Below are 24,482 nucleotides of genomic sequence, written 5' to 3'. Positions count from 1 at the left end.
AGGGGGCGTAGCCCCTCGAGTATTAATCAGATTGCCGAGTGTTTTGGTGTTCTTTCTCTTTTGTATCATAGTCAAACATAAAAGCACGTTCCTTGTTGTCACAAAATGAAACCCCGGCAAAAATGAACCAATGAACGAACATCTGAATATGACATTTCTGTCGCTTTCCCTTTCTCTGCCGTCACAATATGTAACCCCCAGCAAAAATGAGCCAATCAATGGGCATGCTCTGGAGTGCGGGTAACTAATACCCGCACTCCAGTTAACGCAATGTGCATGTATATGTATACGATTTAACCCTAACACATTTTTAACAGAAAGGTCTCCAAACTATGATACAATTTATCACTTATTTCACATATGTATGCATATCTATTTTAATACATTTTTACGATGTGTTTTAACATCCAGGCTCGTCTGCCTGTATTTGATTTTATGAAAGTGTTTAAAAGCTGAATGTAACGTAAAATAAATATTCTAACGGGTATAAGCTAAGCGACCTCAAATTTTTACTTCATTCATACAGCAATATGTGAATCTTATTTTTTTGCACTGAAACTAATTAATTCATATAATAATATAACACTTTTCACTCTTTCATTACAAACATCAAAATATAAAATTAAAATTAAAAGATGTATGAGACTGCGTCCTGCAAATTAGAAATGTATTTAAGATTAAACATTGTAAATTTGCTGATCTAGCGCATGCTTTCAATGAGAAAATAATCAACAATTTAAAAAATATACATTTCATCAAGTTCCTGTGTTGTTTATACTTACAATCGTAATGTTTGACGTAAGAAAATTGTTATTTGGTATTATTCTTTGAACTCCAACGTCTATTAACGCCACCAAAACCATTACGTTACATTCCCTTTATTTTATTTTAAAACAGTAATAGCAAAATATCTTACGCGTTGACCCTATATTTTTATTGCATAAATATTTCCTTCACTTTCTCACGACACGCTCGAAAAATTATAGCAAAGTTCACCGTGTTGAATTTTTTTTATTACACAATCTTTATTGCGATATCGCGCGGTATTTGCATCAGATATGGACGTCAGAATGTAGAGAAAAATGACGTAGAATCGCAGACTATTAAGCAAATGTTAAAGAAAGATATCATTACAAAGACATTCATTTACTGAACACTATAAAATTAAAACGAAGGAAATCAGATGCAAATTGATAAGAACAGATTGGTTTACTGAGAAAAAGACGCAATTTCGCCGCAACCGATAGAGGGCGCTTTGACGTCATAGTAACGCTGTTTATTTATAAAATAATACTGCAGAAGTAAAGCTCACATATCTATATGTTTGCATACAAAAAATCATCAAGATCTGAGATGTTGTCAAATTTCAGTCGGAAAGTAGCGAGCTACCTTAAAAAATTGTTTGTTTGCAGTAACGCTACTCAGAATTTTCAGTGTGGGTAGGTAGGTCGATTTTTTTTTTTTTAATTTTTTTTTGGCATGAACTCTACATATACTACCATAGACTAAACAGCAAAACAAGATCACTAATACCCAATATAGCATTTGTAATGTCTTTGTTAGACGGCTTTCCATGGGGGCTGCCATGTTGAATTAATAAATGATTGCAAAAATATAAACTAAAGTCAAAATTGCCATAGTGACCCACTGTATTCAGCGACTTCCTGTCTTATGTGACCCTATTTGGGTCCGCCCAACGATTTTGGCTATAAAGTTGCACTGTATTAAACGACTCACAGTGTTACGTGACTAGCGACCGTGATTTGAACGGTCCGGAACGGGCTAAGCACTGTTTTTAGCGACTATGTTATGAAAGACAACTCTGTTCCTACTTCCTGTTTCGTTGAAAAAAATGTTGGAAAGAAAGAAAACACGTATTGTTTTAGATCTTCAACAGAAATATGAAGCCTTACAAAAATTGGATAAAGGAATACCGGCGTATAAAGTGGCAGAAGAACTTTGTGTTAGAAAAACACAAATCCAAAACCTTCGTAAACGTAAATTGGAAGTAATTTCGGACTTTGTAAATAATGTTCCATTGAATTCTAAACGTCGGAGACATGCAACTGGTAACAAGAAAATCAATGACTTAACCTTGACTTGGTTTCAGGATGCAGTGAAAAGAAAAATTGGGGTTACAGGTCCTTTGTTAAAAACAAAAGCATTGGACTTTGCATCCAAATTAAATATTTCTGAATTTAAAGCATCAAATGGTTGGCTAGAAAGCTTCATTAAGCGCAACAATATTTCTTTCGGAAGCATGAGTGGTGAAAGGGGTGACGTCAAGAAGCATACAGTGAATGAATGGAAATCTTGACTTCCAGATCTGTGTATAAAGACTCTTCTGCTGATTAAGAAATAATATATCCCAAACTGTGATTTTATCGCTCAATAACATCACTGTTTGGAGTTCGGATGCGAGGAATTATATCACGAGGGCGTAGCCCGAGTGATATAATAATGCGCATCCGAACGACAAACAGTGATGTTATCAAGCAATAAAATCATCGATTTGGATATATTATTTCGATTCTAACAAGACGTCAACAAATAAATGCTGCCGTACATGATAATTAGCTAAATTGCGCCTGATTTGTTTCCGTACTTATTGTCAGCGCGTCGGATTTTATAGTGGTTACGTCACATGTATAATGATTACGTCACATGTCTAAATATAGAACGTCAAACAGTGACTCTATTGCATAATAACACACACTTTCGGTTCTTCTATGTTCAATAGGGAAAAATGCGGGTCGTGTTAGAATAAAATTTTTAATATGGATGAAACAGGGTTGTTTTTTCGGGATACATCGAGAAAAACTTTCCACTTTAAAGGTGATGATTGTTCCGGCGGTAAACGATCAAAAGAGAGGATAACAGTTGCTCTCTGTGCCAGTTTAACTGGTGAAAAGTTAAAGCCTCTTGTCATATGCAAATCAAAGGAGCCTAGATGTTTTAAAAGAATTAGGAAAGAACATTTACCTGTTGATTATTATTTTAACAAAAAAGCTTGGATGACTGGTAAAATTTACCAAGACTTTCTCAAAAATGTTAATCGGAAAATGAAAATGGATAAAAGAAAGATTCTTCTGTTTGTTGATAATGCCCCGTCACACCCAAATATGGATCTGAGCAACGTCAAGGTCCAGTTCCTGCCACCTAATACCACTTCCCTTACTCAACCAATGGATCAGAGAATAATCCAGGCTACAAAACTCAAAATTAGAAAACGTCAGGTACTTTATTATTTTATTCAATTGTTGTCATATTGCTTGATCAAAGAAAGATTGTAGAATTTATATCTATCATAACAGAAACAGTAGAAGATTTTTTTTTAATTCATTTAAAGGGAAAGACAAGGTTGGAATAAAAACTTGATTTCAGAAAAAGAATACTATAAATAATAAGTCTGCAAATTTTCTGCCGCCAAATAATAATATTAAACGAATGATAACAAAATTTAAATCGCTAAATCACCGATTTCTACAAATCAGTAAGCGCGGCCATGTTTGTGTATTGGCCGTATAAAAACAGGTGCGCGTGATGTCATTTCCCCACATCTTTAGATTCATGATAAATCTAGTTGAATCGTAAGGAAATATAAATATAATAAAGTATTGACCAGACAATTTAATTTTCACAGGAGGTGTAGAGGAGTTTTTTTATGGTTCAAAATACGTAACAGTAGTCGTTACAATGTCAAAAAAAAAATAATAATGATAAATAAAGAAACGTACGGCTAGCCAAAAGTTCTAGCCGTACGTGAGTCACGAACGACTAGCCAGGACGCACTGTACGTATTGTCTAGCTGTACGGCACTTTTCAAAATTATATGGATGTCGAACGTTATAAAATTGTTGATTTTCATGCTTATCATTTGTTGTTTTATTTGTATGAATTATTAAATCATTTTTGTTAATTTTAAGCACATGGGTCGAATAAAAAATGATCGGAGTGGAATAAATGAATAAAAAGATCATTGAATGAAAAAAAAACGGTGAAATGCAAAAATAATTATATAATTTTCTAAACAGTAGATAAATATCGAACATAAAAGCACAGTCAATCAATTAATTAGCCTTAATTAAAACCTATCCAGGGACTGACAATAGAATTTTAGTATGCCTTTCACGGAACATGCAAACTTTCCTTGATGGACAAACTTCTATCCGGTATCGTCGGTATTTGTCGCAATTATCAAGAGCCTAACAACAATCATTTTCAGTGTGTGTTGTTTTTTTTTTTTTTTTCATATAAAAGGTGTCGAAAATTAAACTTAATGAAACAAAAAAGGATTATTATCAAAATTTTGTAAACTATTTCAATTGGTGTAAATGCAAGCAAAGGCTATTTTTTCTCGACATCTTGCGATGACAAAGATCGATATATATAGCGATCAAGGCGATTAATCTCTAAAAAGTTAACATCCAAAGACAATTAATGCTGTTTCTTGGTTAAAATCCTCGCTTAAAGTCATAAATAACATATGCATTTTCGACTTCCATAAAATTTTGAAAAGTGCCGTACGGCTAGCCAATACAGCGTGTCCTTGCTAGTCGTACGTGACTCACGTACGGCTAAAACTTTTGGCTAGCCGTACGGGCCCGTACGCTAGCCACTTCCATTATAACAAGAGGGCCATGATGGCCCTAGATCGCTCACCTGAATTATCAAACTCATCCAAACAATTACCTAGACAAGCATTCTGACCAAGTCTCATGACAGGTGAGTCAAAAATGTGACCACTACAGTGTTAACAAGGATTATCCATATTTGAGCAGTGCGACCTAGTTTTTTACCCAGGTGACACATATTCAAACTTGACCTAGAAATCATCAAAACAAACTTTCAGACCAATTTCCAGGATACTTGGATCAAAACAGTAGCAACAAGAGTGTTAACAAGATTTTTCTATTTTTAGCTCCGGTGACCTAGTTTCACATGCGATTTCGAACTCATCCAAGCAATTACCTAGACAAACATCCTGACCAAGTTTGATGATAATTGAGTCGAAAATGTGACCACTAGAATGTTAACAAGGTTTTTCCATATTTGGGCGGTGTGACCTAGTTTTTCATCCAAGATGACCCATGTTCGATCTTGACTTAGAAATCATCAAAACAAATTTTTCAGACCAATTAACAGAATATTTGGATCACAACAGTAGCCACTAGAGTGTTAACAAGATTTTTTTCTATTTTTAGCTCCTGTGACCTAGTTTTTCATCCGAAATGTCCCATGTTCGATTTATTCCAGCAATGACCTAGACTAGTTTCCTGACCAAGTTTGATGACAATTGAGTCAAAATTGTGACCACTAGAGTGTTAACAAGGTTTTTCTATTTTTAGCTCCTGTGACCTAGTTTTTCATCCGAGATGACCCATGTTCGAACTCATCCGAGCTATCACCTAGACAAGCATCTTGATCAAGTTTGATGATGATTGATGCAAAAATGTGACCGCTAAAGTGTTAACAAGGTTTTTCTATTTTTAGCTCTGGTGACCTACTTTTTCATCCGAGATGACCCATGTTCGAACTCATCCAAGCTATCAACTAGATAAGCATCCTGACCAAGTTTGATGATGATTGATGCAAAAATGTGACCACTAGAGTGTTCACAAGGTTTTTCTATTTATAGCTCCGGTGACCTAGTTTTTCATCCGAGATGACCCATATTCGAACTCATCCGAGCTATTATCTAAACAAGCATCCTGACAAAGTGTGCTGATGATTGGGTCAAAAATGTGACCACTAGAGTGTTCACAAGGTTTTTTCTATTTTTAGCTCCTGTGACCTAGTTTTTCATCAGAGATGACCCATGTTCAAACTCATCCAAGCAATTGACTAGACAAGCATTTTGACCAAGTTTGATGATGATTGGTTCAAAAATGTGACCGCTAGAGTGTTCACAAGGTTTTTCTATTTATAGCTCCTGTGACCTACTTTTTCATCCGAGATGACCCATGTTCGAACTCATCCAAGCTATCACCTAGACAAACATCCTGACCAAGTTTGATGATGATTGGGTCAAAAATGTGACCTCTAGAGTGTTCACAAGGTTTTTCTATTTTTAGCTCTTGTGACCTAGTTTTTCATCCGAGATGACCCATGTTCGAACTCATCCGAGCTTTCAACTAGATAAGCATCCTGACCAAGTTTGATGATGATTGAGGCAAAAATGCGACCGCTAGAGTGTTCACAAGTAATTGTGGACGGCCGGACGGACGACGGACGACGGACGACGGACATTCACCGATCCTAAAAGCTCACCCTGAGCAAGCTCAGGTGAGCTAAAAACCCTACTAAAACGTGTTCTTAATAGTACATATAATTAAATATTTGCAGTTTGATTCTGACTTTCAAATTTAAAGGTGTGGACATATGTTATAATTCATGTACACATTTCAAAAATATAAGCAACTATTTTGAAAAGTAAATTGTTAACATGTCTGTCAACGTATGATGCTGCGCATCGTAATCATAGCCTAATATTAACTGCAGGCAAATCATTTTTATTGGCTGCTCAAAAATCTAATTTGCATAATTTATTCACACAATTGCTGGTTCTTACTACTTATGTCTAATACTGCGCATTGTCCATTTTAATTGTTCCTAATTTGCACCAAATGCTCCTGTCACACTGTGTACTGACGATTTTTATTGCTCCTTGTATGCCTCTGTGCCGACAGACCTTTTGATCATGCACAATGTTGCCCTGATTGGTTAATCACCCTTGTCAAATATTCTTATGACGAAATAGACATCTATTTTTTTACGCTTCATCTTGTTTGTTTGTTTGTTTGTTTCATTTTACGCCTTTTTCAACAGTATTTCAGTCATATAGGCGGGTAGTTTCCTAACCATCGTTCCTGGAGAGTTACACCAGTACTAGACTACCTTCCTCCGCGCTAAACTACCAAAGCATCTCCCGGGGATCGAACCCACGCCAGAGAGGTAACTGGATTAGAAGTCATCGACTCTAACCCCTCGACCACGGAGGCGGTACTTACGCTTCATCAGTGAACTGAATGACCTTAGGGGGAATTAGGTTCCACACTGTAGTAAATTACAGCACGTCATAAAATAGCAACACATTTTTTCAGTTACCAATAATCATTTGAAATATTAAGTAGATTTATGATTTTATGTTTTATTGGATTAAATTTACGGTAGTAGTAATGCGTATCTGTCGGGAAAGTAATTTGGTAAGTAGATAACGTGGAAAAAAGATTTAGGGAGCTGGATAAACCCGAGAATATGCGTAATTATAGGGGAATGGGCAACCTGTTGCTGTTGGTACCAGTTTTGACAAATGATAATTTATGTCGCGGCGTCTTCAATAAAATAATTAAATTAATTAATTAAAGCAATTCAGTTCCATATGATGTTTTCATAAATAATATATAATGTACGCAATAAAATAAATAAGTTCTTCATCAAGATATATTTCAGTTGTACCAGCGTGTACACCTATACCGGAAGTGGGTATAACACGTCACAATCTCGGTCTCGTCTGTCTCGCGAGAATGACATAACGCCAAAATGGCGGCGCCCATGAACTTATTTCTCAAGTAAAAAATAGTGTCTTAAAACACGAATTTCTCTCTTATAGGGTTGATGTCAATAGGAAAACTGTCATGATTCCTCTTTTTAAATGATGAATATTTATATTAGACAGACATCAATCCATCCATTCCTATTCCTTTAAAAAACTTAAATTTTGCCTGTTGTTTCCTTAAATACAGTAGAATATCTATTTTAATTATAAAATAATAATAATAAAAAATGTTGTCAAATCGAAATGACAATCATTTCAACATGATATTTGTAGAAATTTTAACCCCCTTATATTTTTCTTTATATTTCAGCTTATTCACATTGTGTAAGAAATGGACAGGCAGCCCAGCTTAGGAGGAACTGAGTTACTAAAACAAATCAGTATCCTAGATGCAATCTACTGGCTTTCAAATGCTTGGGATGAAGTGACAGAATTAACAATTCAAAAGTGCTTTAAAAAATCAGGGTTTGCAGGTGATTTTAGTAAAACTGATCAAAATGAATCAGTATGTGCAAGAGATGAAATTGAAATTGGTAGTAACACACTAGGTATTGAGCAACAACATCAAGATGTTATGGATGATGATGATGATGATGTTCCACTGTCAGCCCTAAAAATGTCATATGAAATTTTTGGGTGCTCATTCAATGATTTGCTACAAATTGATAATCAGCTTCACACACTTGTGATACAGAAAGTATTAATTGGGACAAACCTGTATGTGACATATTGACTCATATAAATGAGGAAAACTCTGATGACATTGAAGAGATGGATGACTCTCAAGGGTCTGTCATGCAAAATGCTCCATCACTGACCCAAGCAAATGAAATGGTGTTACAACTGAAATCTTATGCATTGCATCATGGACATGCCAGTATAATGTACCATTTGTCAAAACTAGAGGATGAATTTTCAAGTCTAGTTGCAAGCAAAAATAAACAGTCAAAAATAAGTGATTTTTTCAATAGGACAACTTAAATGAAAGACACAATGTGATTCTGACATTATTTTATTAGTTTCATAATCATGAATTTTAAATATCAATAACATTGTACATGTATAAATTTTTAACACGGTAAAGAAACAATTTAATTCTGACATTTTAATAATTTTATTAAATATATAAACATTAATTTTTAATAATCAATTTTACAATCAAATATTCAATAGCATTTTACATGTATACAAATTTAACTCTGTACACACTTTTACTGCTCTTATCATAAATAAATGTTTTAACACTAAATGTATATGCTGTATTAGTATTATTTTAATAGTGTTTGGATGTTTTACTGTAAACCTGTATTAAGAGACTCCCTGTCTTATGTGACCTTCTTAAGAAAGTCCCCTGTAGGGTCACATAAGACAGTTTTGACTGTACAGCAAAAACAAAAACACTCTGGGGTTTTCGCAAAAAATTTTTGCTTTGCCAGACCCTAAAAAATAGTTTGGGTAGGGGCAAATTTCGTGAGTCGGTCGCGTTACTGCAAACAAACAATTTTTTAAGGGTGGCCTTACCATATCAGAAAATTAATTAGATAATCGGAAACAAAAATACCTGTTTGCTCATTGTGTTACTTAAGATTTCTTATGTACTAAAGACAAAGAAGAAGAAAACAGGAGGGTCATAAGGGCCCTAAATCGCTCACCTGAGACAGAATACTTTTAAATTAGCTTTTGAAAAGAAGATTTTTTTGTGTTTTTACTACATACATATAAGATAAATCAATGACCCCCCCCCCTTTTCAGGCCAATTTTGACCCCAGGGCTTTTATTTGAACAAACTTGGTAGAAACCCACTAGAAGATATTTCATGCTAAATATATAAGCTCTGGCTATTTGGGTTTTTTAAAAGAAGAGTTTTTAGTTTTTACTATAAACATATAAGAAAAAATCAAAGACCCCTTGGGGCGGGGCTAACTTGAACCCAGGGCTTTTATTTGAACAAGCAAATTCGTTGAATTTATATCCCCTGCCGAGTAGTGGTTATTACTAACACAACAACTGGAGACAGAAGGCTCTATTTAAGTAAATTTATCATGGCATACAAATTTCCTTTTCATATTGATGATTCTCATAAAGTCTTGTTGAAATCAATCCGGATTTGAAAAGAATTAGCAATTTTGCTCTATATGCATACTCAAAAACTAATCAAGGGCCAGAACTCTGTCTTGAAGGCTCTGACTGGAACAAGGCAATGATATGCGCATCACCCCTTGGTAATTTATTGTTCTAATGAAGTTTCATTGAATTCCAGCAAGTAGTTGCAGAGAAAAAGTGCAGAAACGATTATTGCTCAATAGCCCATTTCACCATCCTTTCGTAATTTATCGGAAACATTCGTAGACACGCATCACGTGGGAGTTTAAGTGCTAATATGTTTGACCAATGAAATACTGGTTCTCGAGTGTACATGTATTGTTTATATTTACGATAATGGCGGGTGATTCAGCGGCTGACGAGCGAGTGTTTATTGCATTAAAAAATGCTTATTCTTCTGCAAAACTCCCACAAACACTTTCATTTTGGTGTACGGACTTAATCCCCTTCAGTCAAAATCCCTACTTTCATTTTTTAAACTAATTTGTGATGTCAAATTTAAACATTTCATTATCAGAATCCAATGGATTATCCTCCGCATCGGTCTCAAATGTTTTTCTATTCAAAATGTAACCCGATTTCTGATTGGCTAATATTTAAATATTCTCGGGGAATACCTTGAAAACAACCAATGATTTACGACGCTACAACGTGGCGCAAGTCTTAATGTGGCATGCAGGACAGGTGTAAAGTCGATATCGACTCGTTATCGTGGTGTTAGGTTTTGGAGAGAAGTTTAAACTGACGCATTATCGTGGCGTGAGGGGTCAATGAGTTTACTATGCAGTATAACGGCATATTTCTCAAAATATTTTAACTTTGTGATAAGAATCCGCCATGTAAATTTCCTTTGTTTATTTTTATGTTACTATTATTAGTAATAGATTGTACATGCATCCACCAGCATTTGATTGGTCAGTTGATTATATGCTCGGAATCTGATCGTAGCACTTCGCTAATTTACGTGAGAAATCGTAGTGAAATGGGCTATATCCATACTTCATAACTAATCAAGGGCCATAATTCGTCTTGAAGGGTCTGACGAGAACAAGGCGTTGATATGCGCATCTCCTCTTAGTATTGATGGTTCCCATTAAGTTTCATTGAATTCCAGCCAGTAGTTGCAGAGAAGTAGCAAGGAAACGATTATTGCTCTATATGCATATTGCATAACTAATCAAGGGCCATAACTCTGGCCAACTTTCAAAGAAACTGCACAGAAACAATTATTGCTCTATATTCATACTGCATAACAAATCAAGGGCCATTACTCTAAGTTAAAGGGTCTGACCGATACAAGGGGACAATATGCACATCTTGTTTCCATAAAGTTTTTTTGAACTCCAGCCAGTACTTGAAGAGAAATAGCACGGAAACGATTATTGCTCTATATGCATACTGCATAACTTATCAAAGACCATAAGTCTGTGTTAAAGGTTCTGTCCAGAACAAGGCAACCATATGCAAATCTTCTATTGGTATTGAAGGTCCCCATAAAGTTTCATTGAATTCCAGCCATTAGTTGCAGAGAAATAGCTTGGAAACGATTATATATCTCTATATGCATATTGCATGACTAATCAAGGGACATAACTCTGAGTTAAAGGGTCTGACTTAAACAAGCCGATGATATACGCACCTCCTCTTGATATTGATGATTCCCATAGTTTCGTTGAATTCCAGCCAGTAGTTGCCGAGAACTAGCGGGGAACGAAATTCGGACGGATGGATGGACGAAAGGACAGACAGACAGAAGTTCTAACGGGACAGTAATAATGTGGCTACTCTATGGTTTCTCTATTGTTCTTTTTAGCCAAACAAATGAAAATAGCCACATAAAAGCATTACGGAATGAATGAGAAAGAACAGTTACCTATTTTCCCTCTAGCCACATTATTACTGTCCCGTGAGAGGGGAAGGACGGACGGATGGAAGGAAGGACAGACAACGCTAAAACAGCATCCCCCTCCCGATTCCATCCGCGAGGAATAACAAACTTGGTAGACATTCATTAGAAGATGTTTCATACTTAATATCTTAGCTCTAGCTCTTTGTGTTTTTTAAAAGAAGCCTTTATTTAGTTTTTACTAATAATTAAACATATAAGGAAAATCAATTGGGGCGGGCCAATTTTGACCCCCAAGGCTTTTATTTGAACAAATTCGGTAGACACCAATAAGAAGATGTGTCATGCTCAATATCTAAGCTCTAGCTATTTGCATTTTTTAAAAGAAGACTTTTAAGTTTTTATTATATAAAAATAAGGAAAATCAATGACCCCCTGAGGAGGGGCCAATTTTGACCCCAGGGCTTTTATATTTGAACATACTTGGTAGACACTCGCTAGAAGATATTACATGCTTTATATCTCCGCTGTAGCTATTTCTTTTTTTTTCTTTTTTTTTGTTTTTACTATAAACATACAAGTACAAATGTTGCGGCAATATGTAGTAATTTAGAAGCTCTGCGCAAAAAATTTGCTCATTACAGATACCTTACCAAATCATTCCTACGCACAGGTCATCTAAAATATTTAGATGAAGAACTATTGTACATTATTCTGGATGTTTTGAAAATGATAGAGGACCATGGCCCCTTATTCTATTGTTACAGAATGAACTCTATAATTGTTCTCTTTACAGCTATTTGGCCCCCTAATTCTATACAATAGCCCAGACGGACGGGCAAGGGTAAATCTAAATGGCCCCCTTTAGTGGGGGCACAAAAATCATTGAGCCAGAAAATGCTGACATTAAGCACAACTAAGGGATAGAGAGACCGACAACAGACAACAGAGAAGTGATCCCAATATGTTGCCACTACTCCGCCGAGGCGACATAAAAATGTTCAGTGGTTTAAAGTTATAGAGCGGACAAAAAATGTAGTCTGTTTAAAACTTGACTTTTAAATGTGATCTTGACATTGGGGGTAGCAACCCAATTATTGCGCTCTGCACATAGTCTCATAAAGGTGGTTTATTCTTTATGGAGTTGACACAAAAGTGTTATCAACAGACTGACAGATGGAGGCTGTTCCTTTAATCCCCTCTCCGCTTTGCGAAAGGGGATAAATAACAAAGATATGTACCAACTAAATAAGAACAAGAGCCGGTTGAACCAATTGATGCTCCCCGAACAGGTTTTGGACACAGGAAGGTAGTGTCAATTATGTCACAGACAAAGTTCAAAGTGTAAAAACAACCCAGATGTTGTGCATGACACATTGTCTCAATATGGTGATCATTCCTATGAAATAGTTGAAAAATCAGACTTCAAATAACGAAGTAATGGGCCGACATTTTTCTGCAAGGTCATGCTGTGACCTTGACCTTCAAGGTAGCGACCCAAATGTTGCATGCGACACGTCGATTCAATATGGTGATCATCTCTGTGAAATAGTTGTTAAATCCGACTTCAAATAACGAATCTATGGGCCGGACACGATTCTGCTGCAAGGTCATGCTGTGACCTTGACCTTCAAGGTAGTGATGTCAATGCTGCGAGCAACACATTGTCTCAATATGGTGATCACTTCTGTGAAAAAGTTTTAAAATCCGACTTCAAATAACAAAGTTATGGGCCGAACACGAATTGGGGACGTACATACGGACCGACTGACTGACATTCCTACGAATGGTCATTTATTGGGTACTTCTTTTGTTTAAAAGTACCCAATAAGAAAACAAAAGTACCCAACAATACTGACGGAATGAATAGAATTACCCAACAACTGTCCTCTCGTGTGTCGGAGGTACCCAACAAGTGTCCTCTCGTTCCCCGGGACGGGTGGACAACCCGACGACTATATGCTCCCCCGAAATTTTTCGGGGAGCATAACAAGAGCCAGTTGAACCGGGATGTACCAAAGATAGGTTTTGTACAAAGAGAAGTAAACTCTTGTTAATATCTCTTGCAGTTTCAGGCTTATGTCCCAGACAAAGTTCAAAGTGAAACAAGGGGTCCATCGTTCCCCTAGTGCTCACCTGAGGACAGATTGTTTTTTGTGTAATAGTTGTGAAAGCCAAGTATTTATTACAAGGTTTGAACAATGTTGATCACTAGACAATAATACTTCATGCAAAATATATTTTTTATATTTTTTCATAGCTGTACATAAACAAGAGCCACCGCCGGGCGGGGGCAACACTCCACTTTTTTACTTTTAGCAAATGATTTAAAAAAATCTTTAAAAAAAAAAATTAAGGAAAAGTAGGAAAAGTAGGGCCTGCTTGAAAGCCTGCTATAGGTCAAATATTTTTGGGGCTACATCTGCCACAAGTTAAAAACAAAAATATTTTACTAAATAAATACTAAATAAATCCACAAAGCAACCCCAAGGTGCATAAGTACACATGCTGACCAACATTCTTGTAAACTTTCAGGCCTACAGGTCAAATACTTTTCGAACTATGCATGAACAAGTTGAAAATTGCAAATTTATACTAAATCAAGGACAATAACTCTGACAAAATTGAAAAAAATCCACATACAAAATCCCAGGTGTATAGCTTCACAGTGATGTTGATCATTATTCCTGTAAAGTTGGTTGATTTTAACTCAAGCACTCCACTCCAGGAACAAATGACACAAACTAATGAAACGGTTTTTACTAATTCAAGGGCAATAACTCTACAAAAACTGGATAAATCCACAAGCAAAACCAAAGGTGCACAACTACACATGCTGACCAACATTCCTATTAAAGTTTTATGACTCAATGTTAAATAGAATTTGAGCTATGCACGGCTAGCACAAATTAAAAATAGCAAATTTTCACGAAGTCAAGGGCAATAACTCTCACAAAACAAAAAAAATCACAAGCAAAACCCCACACGATAATACCAAGGTGCACAACTTCACATGCTGATCAACATTCCTACAGTTGGAAATTGCAAATTTTTTACTAAGTCAAGGACAATAACTCTACAAATACTTAATTAATCCACAAGAAAATACCCAAGTGCACAACTACACATGCTGATCAACATTCCTGTAAAGTTTCATGACCCTATGTCAAATACTATTTGAGCAACGTGTGACACAAGTTGAAAATTACAAACTTTTACTAAGTCAAGGGCAATAACTCAGACAAGACAGAATAAATCCACAAGCGAAACCCCACACGATAATACCCAGGTGCATAACTTCACATGCTGAGCAACATTCCTGTAAGGTTTCATGACTTTAGGCCAAATACTTTTGGAGTTCAGGCAAAACAACTAGAAAATTGCAAATTTTTACTAAGTCAAGGGCAATACCTCTAAAAATACTAGATAATTCCACAGGCAAGGTGTACAACTTTACATGCTGACCAACATTTATGAGTTACGTGCGACACAAGTTGAAAATTGTAAATTTTTACAAAGGCAAGGGCAATTACTATAAAAATACTATATAAATCCACACTAAAATACCCAGGTGCACAACTACACATGCTGATCAACATCCCTGTAAAGTTTCATGACTCTAGGTCATATACTTATTGAGTTACTTGCGACACAAGTTGAAAACTGCAAATTTTTACTAAGTCAAGGGCAATAACTTAAAAAAATACTAAATAAGTCCACAAGAAAATACTCAGGTGCACAACTTCACATGCTGATCAACATTCCTGTGAAGTTTTATGACTCTAGGTCAAATACTTTATGAGTTATGTGCGACATAAAATAGAAACGCATGGACAACTGCAGGACAGACATCCGGTCAAAATTGAATAAGGGGCCATTTCTTTTGTTATTTTCTATTGTTTAATAGAGGGCCAATGGCACCTTACTCTATTGTAAAGGAATGAACTCTAATGTTCTTTTTTTGTTTACAGTAAGATGGCCCCCTATCCCTTTTTGGTAGTGCAGATGGACAGACAGACAAGGATAAATCTAAATGACCCCCCCCCCCCACTAAGCATAATACGTAGCATAAGTAAGATACAGTGCAGAGAAACAAATCTTTTTTTTACCTTTGACCACTTGTGACCTTGACCTTCATTTTGCTCAAGACAACTCAACTCACCATGGAGAACATTTGTTCTAAGTTACATTAAAATCCATCAATGTATATAGAAGTTCTACTCACAAATGAATGTTTTAATTGTAATTTGACCTTTGAACATGAAGTAAGACCTTGATCTTTGACACAGACAACTGGATTTTTTTCCGCCTCACAATAGAGAACACTTTTCCCCCAAGTTATTTTAAAACCCTGCCAAGCATGTAGACATTATGCTCTGGACAAAGTTGTCCTGACAACCCAAGTGTGACCATGACCTTTGAGTGGCCGACCTGGGTTTTGTGTGCAACACACTATCCCATCAGTGTGAATATTTGTACCAAATTATTTTGTAATCCTTTAAAGAACAAGCAAGATATAGATGTATATAGATGTTATACACACAAATGAATGTTTTAATTTGTTATCTGACCTTTCACCCTGAACTAAGACCTTGGCCTTTGCCACAGACACTTGAATATTTGGTGCGACACTCCGCCTCACAATGGAGAATATTTGTCTAAAACTATATTAAAATCCCCCAACGCATGTAGAAGTTATGCTTCTGACACAGGTGTTAGGCCGAACCCCCCCCCCCCAATCCCCCCTCCCCCTTAGTGTTACCTTGGGTTTTGCGTGTGATACACAACCCTATCATGGTGAACATTTGTATCAAACTATTTTGTAAAAAAATCTTTTTTTTTTTTTTTTTTTTTTCAGAATGCAGATGAGGTATTCCCATCATATAAAATCACACCAGCATTGTGCCAGTGAATCCATTTGGAAAAGACTGACAGTGTCAAGGACATGTATAACTTTAAATTTAATTGAATGTTATGCTCATAAAATGTTTTATAGTGTTATACCTTTATGCATGGAACCATATTTGATAATGTAGGTGAAATGACTGAATAAGTTTCTTTGATGTAACATTTAATGAATTATTATTGTATATCAGTTGAAAGTTGAAACTGTAATGCTCACCTTAACAAAAAGTGTTCCGGTGAGATTTTGTGATTTCCTGATGTGTGTAATATACCTTAATTGTAATTAATTAATTAAGTTTAAAGCTTCAAGAGAAGTCTAAAAATGTTAACTGATTTTGGAGCATTTACGTTTTGTAGTGGGGCTTCAATAGTACTTTTTTCACTGGGACTTAATTTGTACTTCAACTATATGCTTCATGTGTGCTTCAAAGAGAAGCTTCAGGTATGCTTCTGTTACTGAGACTTCATCTGTACTTCTTTATAGGCTTCAAGTGTGCTGCATAATTACACTGAATGCACATAATATGTAAGCTTGAAATGTACTTTAAAGGATACTCCAAAGATACTTTAAGGAAGTACTGTTGAAGCCTAATTAGCATAATTCGAACCGCATTTCAAAAGACCTTCACCTATGTGTTGGCCACAAATAGATGAAAGCACATATGAAGCAGGGACCGCAACCAAGCTTCTTATATACTTTACCAGAGAGCTTCAAATATACTTATAATATACTTGAATTGTGCTCTATTTGTGGCTGGGAAGATTCTTTTCTTTTTTTCTTATAAATTCTTTTGGTTGCCATAGACACCAGATTCCTGCATATTATCAAATTCTTTGAACAATTTTGGAAGCCCTTAACCCAACGAACAAGCCTGCCTAGTTTGGTTGAATTTGGACTTACCATTTTTTTTAAAAGTTCAATATATAATCTAAAACACACACACACGCACATGTACGCACATGCACTCACACACATACACACAGGTGAATTGTTTATGCCACCATATCACAAACGTTGAGGTGGCAAAAAAAAAACTATTTCAATGTGCGAAATAACATATTTACCTGTGGAGCTTGTATGGTGACACCAGCAGTGGTTGTCTCAAACACATGTTCATACTGTCCAGAATATCTGCTTACATCTGTTGATGTACCTACATTTTAAAATGACTGTTGATTTTATCAGTATACGCATAGAAGCAAATAGATCGGGTGTTGAAATGCCGATAAACACTTGTTGATTACACATACATGCAGGAATTGTTTTAAAACATGTTCGCCCTCCAAAAAGATGCATATATATATATAATTTTTACCCTTGAGCATTTGTTTGAGCTAACTTGGTACACATCCACTAGAATTTTTTTAGTTTTTACTATATACATGTAAGGAAAATCAAACACCCCCTGGAGCGAGGCCAATTTTGACCCTGGGGCATTTATTTGAACAAACTTGTTAGACAATCTCTAGAAGATGTTTCATGCCGAATATTTCATCTTTAGTGCTTTCATATTGCCAGAAGAAGATTTTTTAAAGTTTTACTATATACATTTAAGGAAAATCAATGACACCTGGGGTTGGGCCAATTTTGACCCTAGGGCATTTATTTGAACAAATTTGGTAGACATCCACTAGAAGATTTTCATGCCAAATATCTAAGCTTTAGGGCTTTCTGATTTTCACAAGAAGATTATTTTTGGTTTTTACTTTATACATGTAATAAAAATCAATGACCCCCTTGGGCAGGGCTCATCCGGAAGGGCGAAGTATATTTCCATTTCGCTCAAAGAGAAGTCAACATCGCCGATAAAATCTTAATTCCCAAAGAGTAATTACTTGGCGATGTAAAGAGCAGAGATTGTATCCGCCCATATGACGACTGCTAATTATCATTATCCAATCAGAGCGTCGCTTTATACTACCCTTCTACCTGTATGCAAAGCGATAGACCGCCTACTCTTAACAGTAAATAATGAGAGCATCGGCCCGAAACGGGTATAATTGTGTGACAGTTTTGCGAGTTTAATACGGGATTTGGCGATCATTATAGATTGTCTTTTCCCGATCATCTAAACACGGGCAAATCTTCCCTAATTGATATACACACAGTGTTTTACCTGAGTAAAGGCGATGTGCAATGGATTTTTCACGGTTATCACAAAACTGTTAGTCAATTAAAAATAATCAATTTCATTAATGATCAGCGACCGGATTAAAAACTTAATCATAGTTTTGAATGATTTCAGTCCGTTAACATCAATTAAAAATTGTTATGTCGCTCACGTCATGGCTACAGGGCGAAATGCCCAAACCTAGCAGTAAAAGAAAGTTACTGATTCTGATACACCTACGCGAAAATTTAAGAAAGCCAATTCGCAAAAATCTTACGATTGGTATGTTATAGACAGTGTGAGTGTTTGGCATTGTTATCTTTGTAGAAATGCCAAATTTGACACAGCTTATGCACGTGGGCACGACATCCCGGAAAAACTACGAATCATGATCGGCATGCTACATATCGGTCGTATATCATGTGTACATGTATGAAAATTTGTCAGGAAAGAAGTGTTCTTATTGTTTCAATTTATATAATATATTTGTTTTAATGTCATAAATATGACGCTCAGTTTAATATTTATCAATATTGAAAATTTCAAAAAGCCTTATTTATAAAGGTATTACCAAGTTTAACATTTCATGAAAATAAAGGGAGGTAATTAGAAATTTATTTTCTATAATTTCTCAGTCAAATTTTTCAATAAGAAATAATGTATATGATTTTAGTGATCAAATATAATGTGCACAAATGTTTGCAGTACATATTTTACATATTCTTCGATGTTTGAAAATTGTTTTATAAGCATAATTATATGCATATAAATGTGACATTATAAACTTCTCACTTCCCCTCGGAGCGTGCACGTCGCTGAGAAGGCACAGGGCATCGGCAGATGATGGAAGATTCGAGTTATAATCGTTTAAGGCGGTAAGGCGGCTGTTTCGTTAAGTTAGCTGCCGGTGTCCTGGCATTAGGTGTCCTGACTAATGCCGAGGGGAGAGGCCCTACAAAGTAGGCTGAGACGATGAGGATGGTGTACTAGGGTGCGTGAGCCAACATTCAATCAATAGAGGTCTTCTATAGGGTTAACGCACGTTTTTCCGTGTTATAACGTCTGCAGAGTCCCGAGGAACGGTTGGTGCCCGAGCCCGGTAGGGCGAGGGTTCCAACAGTTCCGAGGGACTCTGCAGACTTTATAACACGAAATAAACGTGCGTTGACGCTATTATAGCATAAAATTTTCAAACAGATTCGTGATGTATAGTTTATACAAAACACAATTACATTACATTCTTGTGCTTGGACGGTATTTATCCAATTCTATGTTTTACGTATGCGTTTCATTTTTCCGGGGCCAACAACTTGGAAAATTCTCGGAACCGAACGAAATTTTGAATTTTAATTGATTTAACAAAGCTTGGCCTTTGGAGATTCATTATCTCCAGAAAAAAAAAACGTTACATTACTCTACCCTCCACCCAAGACAAAACATGACCCTCAGAAATTCTTAGAATGATTTCAGATTGACGGTAGAAAAAGATCAGTGACATCAGAATCGGTTTTTTTTCTCAAGCAAACAAGTTTACAAAAAAATCAGGCACTCAGCATTATTCTCTCAAAGAAATATAAAGAGCATTTATCAACATAAACATAAATAAAAAACATTTTCTTATATTAATTTTGTGTTATCTAGTTTTGTAAGTTAATCGGAGTGTTACACTGAATGACAGGTAGATTCTACTGTGTTTGTTTACATTGACAACTGTCCGTTTCTTAGAAAGGGCGACAACCAAGATTAGCACCGATGTCTATACGCCGTTTTTCCGGCATAGTTACTTGAATATGCGACTGAGGCCCTCGAATCAATAAATTTCAATATAACAAGAGCGCATGACTGTTTGGCAAACAGGCCAAATCGTCATTTTTTGTTTGTTTGTTTACTGGGCCCTGTATGTATTGCGCATAGGTGAAACCGGGCTATAACAAGAGCGCGTGACTATGTTAACACATGGTTTTGGTCCCGTTATAACATGGGCAAAAGAAGGAAAAATAGCCGATTTTATGCTATAATACCCAATATGGACAATCATCTTATGAAGTTTGAACATTGTGGGTCAAATTGAACTTAAGTTTATGCTCCGGAAACTGTTTTCAGTTTTAAGGTAATAGTGACCTTGACCTTTGACATTTTGACCCAAAAATCAATAGGGGTCTTCTACCCAATATGGACAATCATCCTATGAAGTTTGAACATTGTGGGCCAAATGGAACTTAAGTTATGCTCCGGAAACTGTTTTCAGTTTTAAGGTAATAGTGACCTTGACCTTTGACCTTTTGACCCCAAAATCAATAGGGGTCTCTACCCAATATGGACAATCATCCTATGAAGTTTGAACATTGTGGGCCAAATGGAACTTAAGTTATGCTCCGGAAACCGAATTGCTAACTGACAGACGGACAGACACCAGGGGGTATAACATAATATGCCCCTTTCGGGCATATAAAAAAATGAAAATTTAAATTAAAAACATATGACAACTTACCTCCCATATCAAACCCAATGACTGGCATGTGTGACTCCTTATGATATGTTGTTAAAGCATAACCTACCACTCCTCCTGCTGGACCAGATAAAATGGCTCGAGACCCAAGAAACCTGTCAAACAATAATATAGTTTATTTTATAAAAAGCATAACTGTTTGGAAACAGATATAATTTTTTTCTTTACTTTTATTGGAGAGGTCATCAGACCTCTCCACAGTGTTGAGGTTGATTGCTAGCATCATCCATTTTTGTGTATCAAATTGAGTTTAATGAATCTCAATTTCAGCCAAAATTCATTAGAACCAGTCTACAAACATTGTTATGCACATGTTTCACTTCAAAATAGGACTTTTCTCAAACGAAAAATAAAGATCAACTGTATTAAATTGTTTATTGTTTTATGAATAGCGAATTCGAAAAATAAGTGACAGTCAACATTTATAATAGCTACAATACTGTGAAATTTGAAAAGGAGTATACTTTTTAGGACAGTATACCATTTTGTTGTAAAACAATTGGGTCATTAACAATCCAGGTCATTGGCACAGCTCAGTTATTATTTTTTGATATGATCATTCTTCATCACGTCTTTCCCAGGCACGCTTGTTCTAATTATGGTAAAGTCGCGCAACAAAAGGTCGCAAACTTAAAGTACTATTTTAGAAAAAAATTCAGATTTTATGAATGATATTCCTTACTGCTATGTCTATATACAGGTTGCATGTAGATCTACTTGGTGGAAATGGTGAGCTATATAAAAGGGATTTTCTCAGTTTATTTTTCTGCTGCTGACAAAGAATAGTTAATCAAAAGTTAGTGTATCAATCTTGTATACCATAAGAAGTACAAATATATTTACTATTTGCAAGAGTTTGCTGCACTAAGTTGCACTGTTTTTTTATGCAAAATTGAAATGACTTCTTTACGATGAATGACTGCAAAATCAAAACATGCAAAAGGTCAGATTTCAATTTTGAATCAAAAACAAGTTCATCGTTGATTGGGTTTTTAAGTGGAGCTAGAATACTGAAAAACAAAGCATTTATAAATATATAAGCTTCGGACCCAATCATTTTTCAACAACTCATGTTTGTATTAATGTTGAACAAATGTTATGCTATTGAGTAAACATGTATGTTTATGTATTTTTGTATTTATGTTTGTATTGCACAACAGTATGAACTACTTTAGCGCCATTTTGAAATTGTTAAGGCATGTTAGCAAGCACAGCATTCAGGTCGTACAAGGAATCATATAGACTGGTTTCCGCAAGTTGGTCGCGCGCCAGTCCATTTTTGCACATAAATCACGCTAGCTGCATGCGCTTTTTATTTGGGTTCTTTGAGTTTATTAAAGTTGAAGAGTGGTTGTTGTTGAGTTGAGTTGTTGTTATTTAAGTGTTAAATTTGCTTTTAGACAGTTGCTAGTATACAAGTATGATGCATAGATTTTATTTTAACTGATTTTATAATCATGCTTTCACTTGGACAATATTAGCGAAAATGTGTTTAGACAGATTTCTATTAAAACAGAGTAATTTCATAACAATATCACCAAGCACTATTTTATGACCACCTAATGAACTGTGTATGGAAATTTTACTGCTTCTTTAACTTCAGAACACGTCACCGAATATTCCTAATCTGAGAGACCGACGGAAATAGCTGATATATGTTGCTTTTGTTCGCAGATTCCATTCGACTAATTAGAAGTTCTTACTTTCCTATCATTTGAACAATTAAATAGGTCCTCAACAGCTGTAAAAAGACCTCTCGCATGCTTTTTTTTTAAAGAAGCAAACTTGTCTCCTGCAGTGACAAAATAAGGACAGGAAATATACAATCATCCTTTGTTTTTTATGACGCTAACAGACCAAGCTTCGGTATGTGTGACCTTGATCTGAGGAAGGTCAAATCTGCTATCTGCACAAGGTCTCCTTATGGTTAACATTTCTGCCAAGAAGTTTAAATTTCTTTCCACTGATAAAGAATGGACAAAACCTGCCAACAGACAGACTTATGACGACCAGGTGCAGAACATTATATCCCGAAAAATTTTCACGCGTATAATAGGAGAAATACGCTGCTCTAAGACAGCTCTTGTTTGAAACTTGTTAACACATAGATATGCCACATTAAATTAATTCAGTCCATAATGGATACTACATTTTTTATGAAGTCAATAAAATGGCTTGCATTTTACTAAGTAGCCAGAAATAAACTTAAGTGTTAAGTGTTACTCACGAGTCAACTGGAGTAAGGCCTCCATCTGATTGCATGAACAAAACTCTCATATTCTGTAAAATCACCAAAGAAATGTCCAATTAAAATACAAACACAAGCACTAATAAATCATACACTGTTAACTCTCTTGTATTTCAACTGAACCTCAGTTAAAAAAGAGCCACCACCGGGCGGGGGCAACGCTCGACTTTTTACTTTTTCTAAAAGCAAACAAAGAAATGATTGAACAAATCTTAATGTTTCCTTTCTATAAATTAAATCGGTCTGTCTTGTCACATTAGTTTTGTCTATATATTTTGTATATATAAATAGAAACACGCAATGCATTCTATAAACAGAAACACGCAATGCATTCTATAAATAGATACAAGCAATGCATTCTATAAATAGATACACGCAATGCATTCTATCAATAGATACACGCAATGCATTCTATAAATAGATACACGCAATGCATTCTATAAATGTTGTTGTTATTTCTGCTGCTTGCTGCTGCTGCTGCTGATGATGATATATATATATATATATATATATATATATCATCATCATCAGCAGCAGCAGAAGCAGCAAGCAACAACAACATATATATATATTTATTACATGCTTTTCGATGGTTTATAGAAATATATCAGTGATATAAAACTGGTAATTTCACTGTTTGGAACAGTGAAATTACCACTTTGATAATTTCACTGTTTTGAATTTAAGCCTCTAACGTTGTTTCAGTGAAATACCAGCGTGCACAGTACTGGGTACCAGCTTAATGACGTGACGTCGTAAATGACGTCACGTTGTATTATTATTTGGCGCGCTTTTCATTCAGTATTAGGTTTAATGTCTTTTTAAAATGTTTATTTGCATATAATAAAAGGAAAATTAGTTTAGTTTAGTGTAAGATCATAATATATTTCACCTTGTGAACAACAAAAGTTCATATTTCACTCGTGGCTGCGCCACTCGTGAAATATACCTTTTGGTGCTCACAATGTGAAATATATTCCGATCTTACACTGAACTAAACAAATATCCTCTATATATATATATCATCAGCAGCAGCAGCAACAACAACAACATATATATACACACCAATAAATATATATGGTCATTTAATGCACAAATCTGAGAAAATTCAGTAATTTAACCTTCAAGGTCAAAGTCATTAAAGAGCCCAAGTCAATTTGGGTTTGATAAACAACAAGTTCTTGTCCTTAAGAATGTTCTAT

The 24,482-nt window shown here is 35.5% G+C and overlaps 1 protein-coding gene across 1 annotated transcript in view; it reads right to left on the bottom strand.

Annotated features, from left to right (window-relative positions):
• The window catches only part of LOC132739330 (5-oxoprolinase-like), a 150,781-nt gene that overhangs the window by 22,321 nt on the left and 103,978 nt on the right, over positions 1-24,482 (bottom strand). Inside the window, exons 8-10 of the mRNA XM_060727027.1 lie at positions 23,260-23,312; positions 21,015-21,127; positions 17,478-17,566 (exon numbers count right to left, since the gene is read on the bottom strand). Coding sequence (XP_060583010.1) covers positions 17,478-17,566; positions 21,015-21,127; positions 23,260-23,312 — 255 coding nt within the window. The remainder of the gene's footprint in view (positions 1-17,477; positions 17,567-21,014; positions 21,128-23,259; positions 23,313-24,482) is intronic.

The sequence above is a fragment of the Ruditapes philippinarum genome, unplaced genomic scaffold (genome assembly GCF_026571515.1).
Source record: "Ruditapes philippinarum isolate M1 unplaced genomic scaffold, ASM2657151v2 ctg157_1_1_1_1, whole genome shotgun sequence".
Taxonomy (NCBI): domain Eukaryota; kingdom Metazoa; phylum Mollusca; class Bivalvia; order Venerida; family Veneridae; genus Ruditapes; species Ruditapes philippinarum.
The sequence above is the reverse complement of the archived record's forward strand: the minus strand, read 5'-3'. Positions and strand labels throughout refer to the sequence as shown.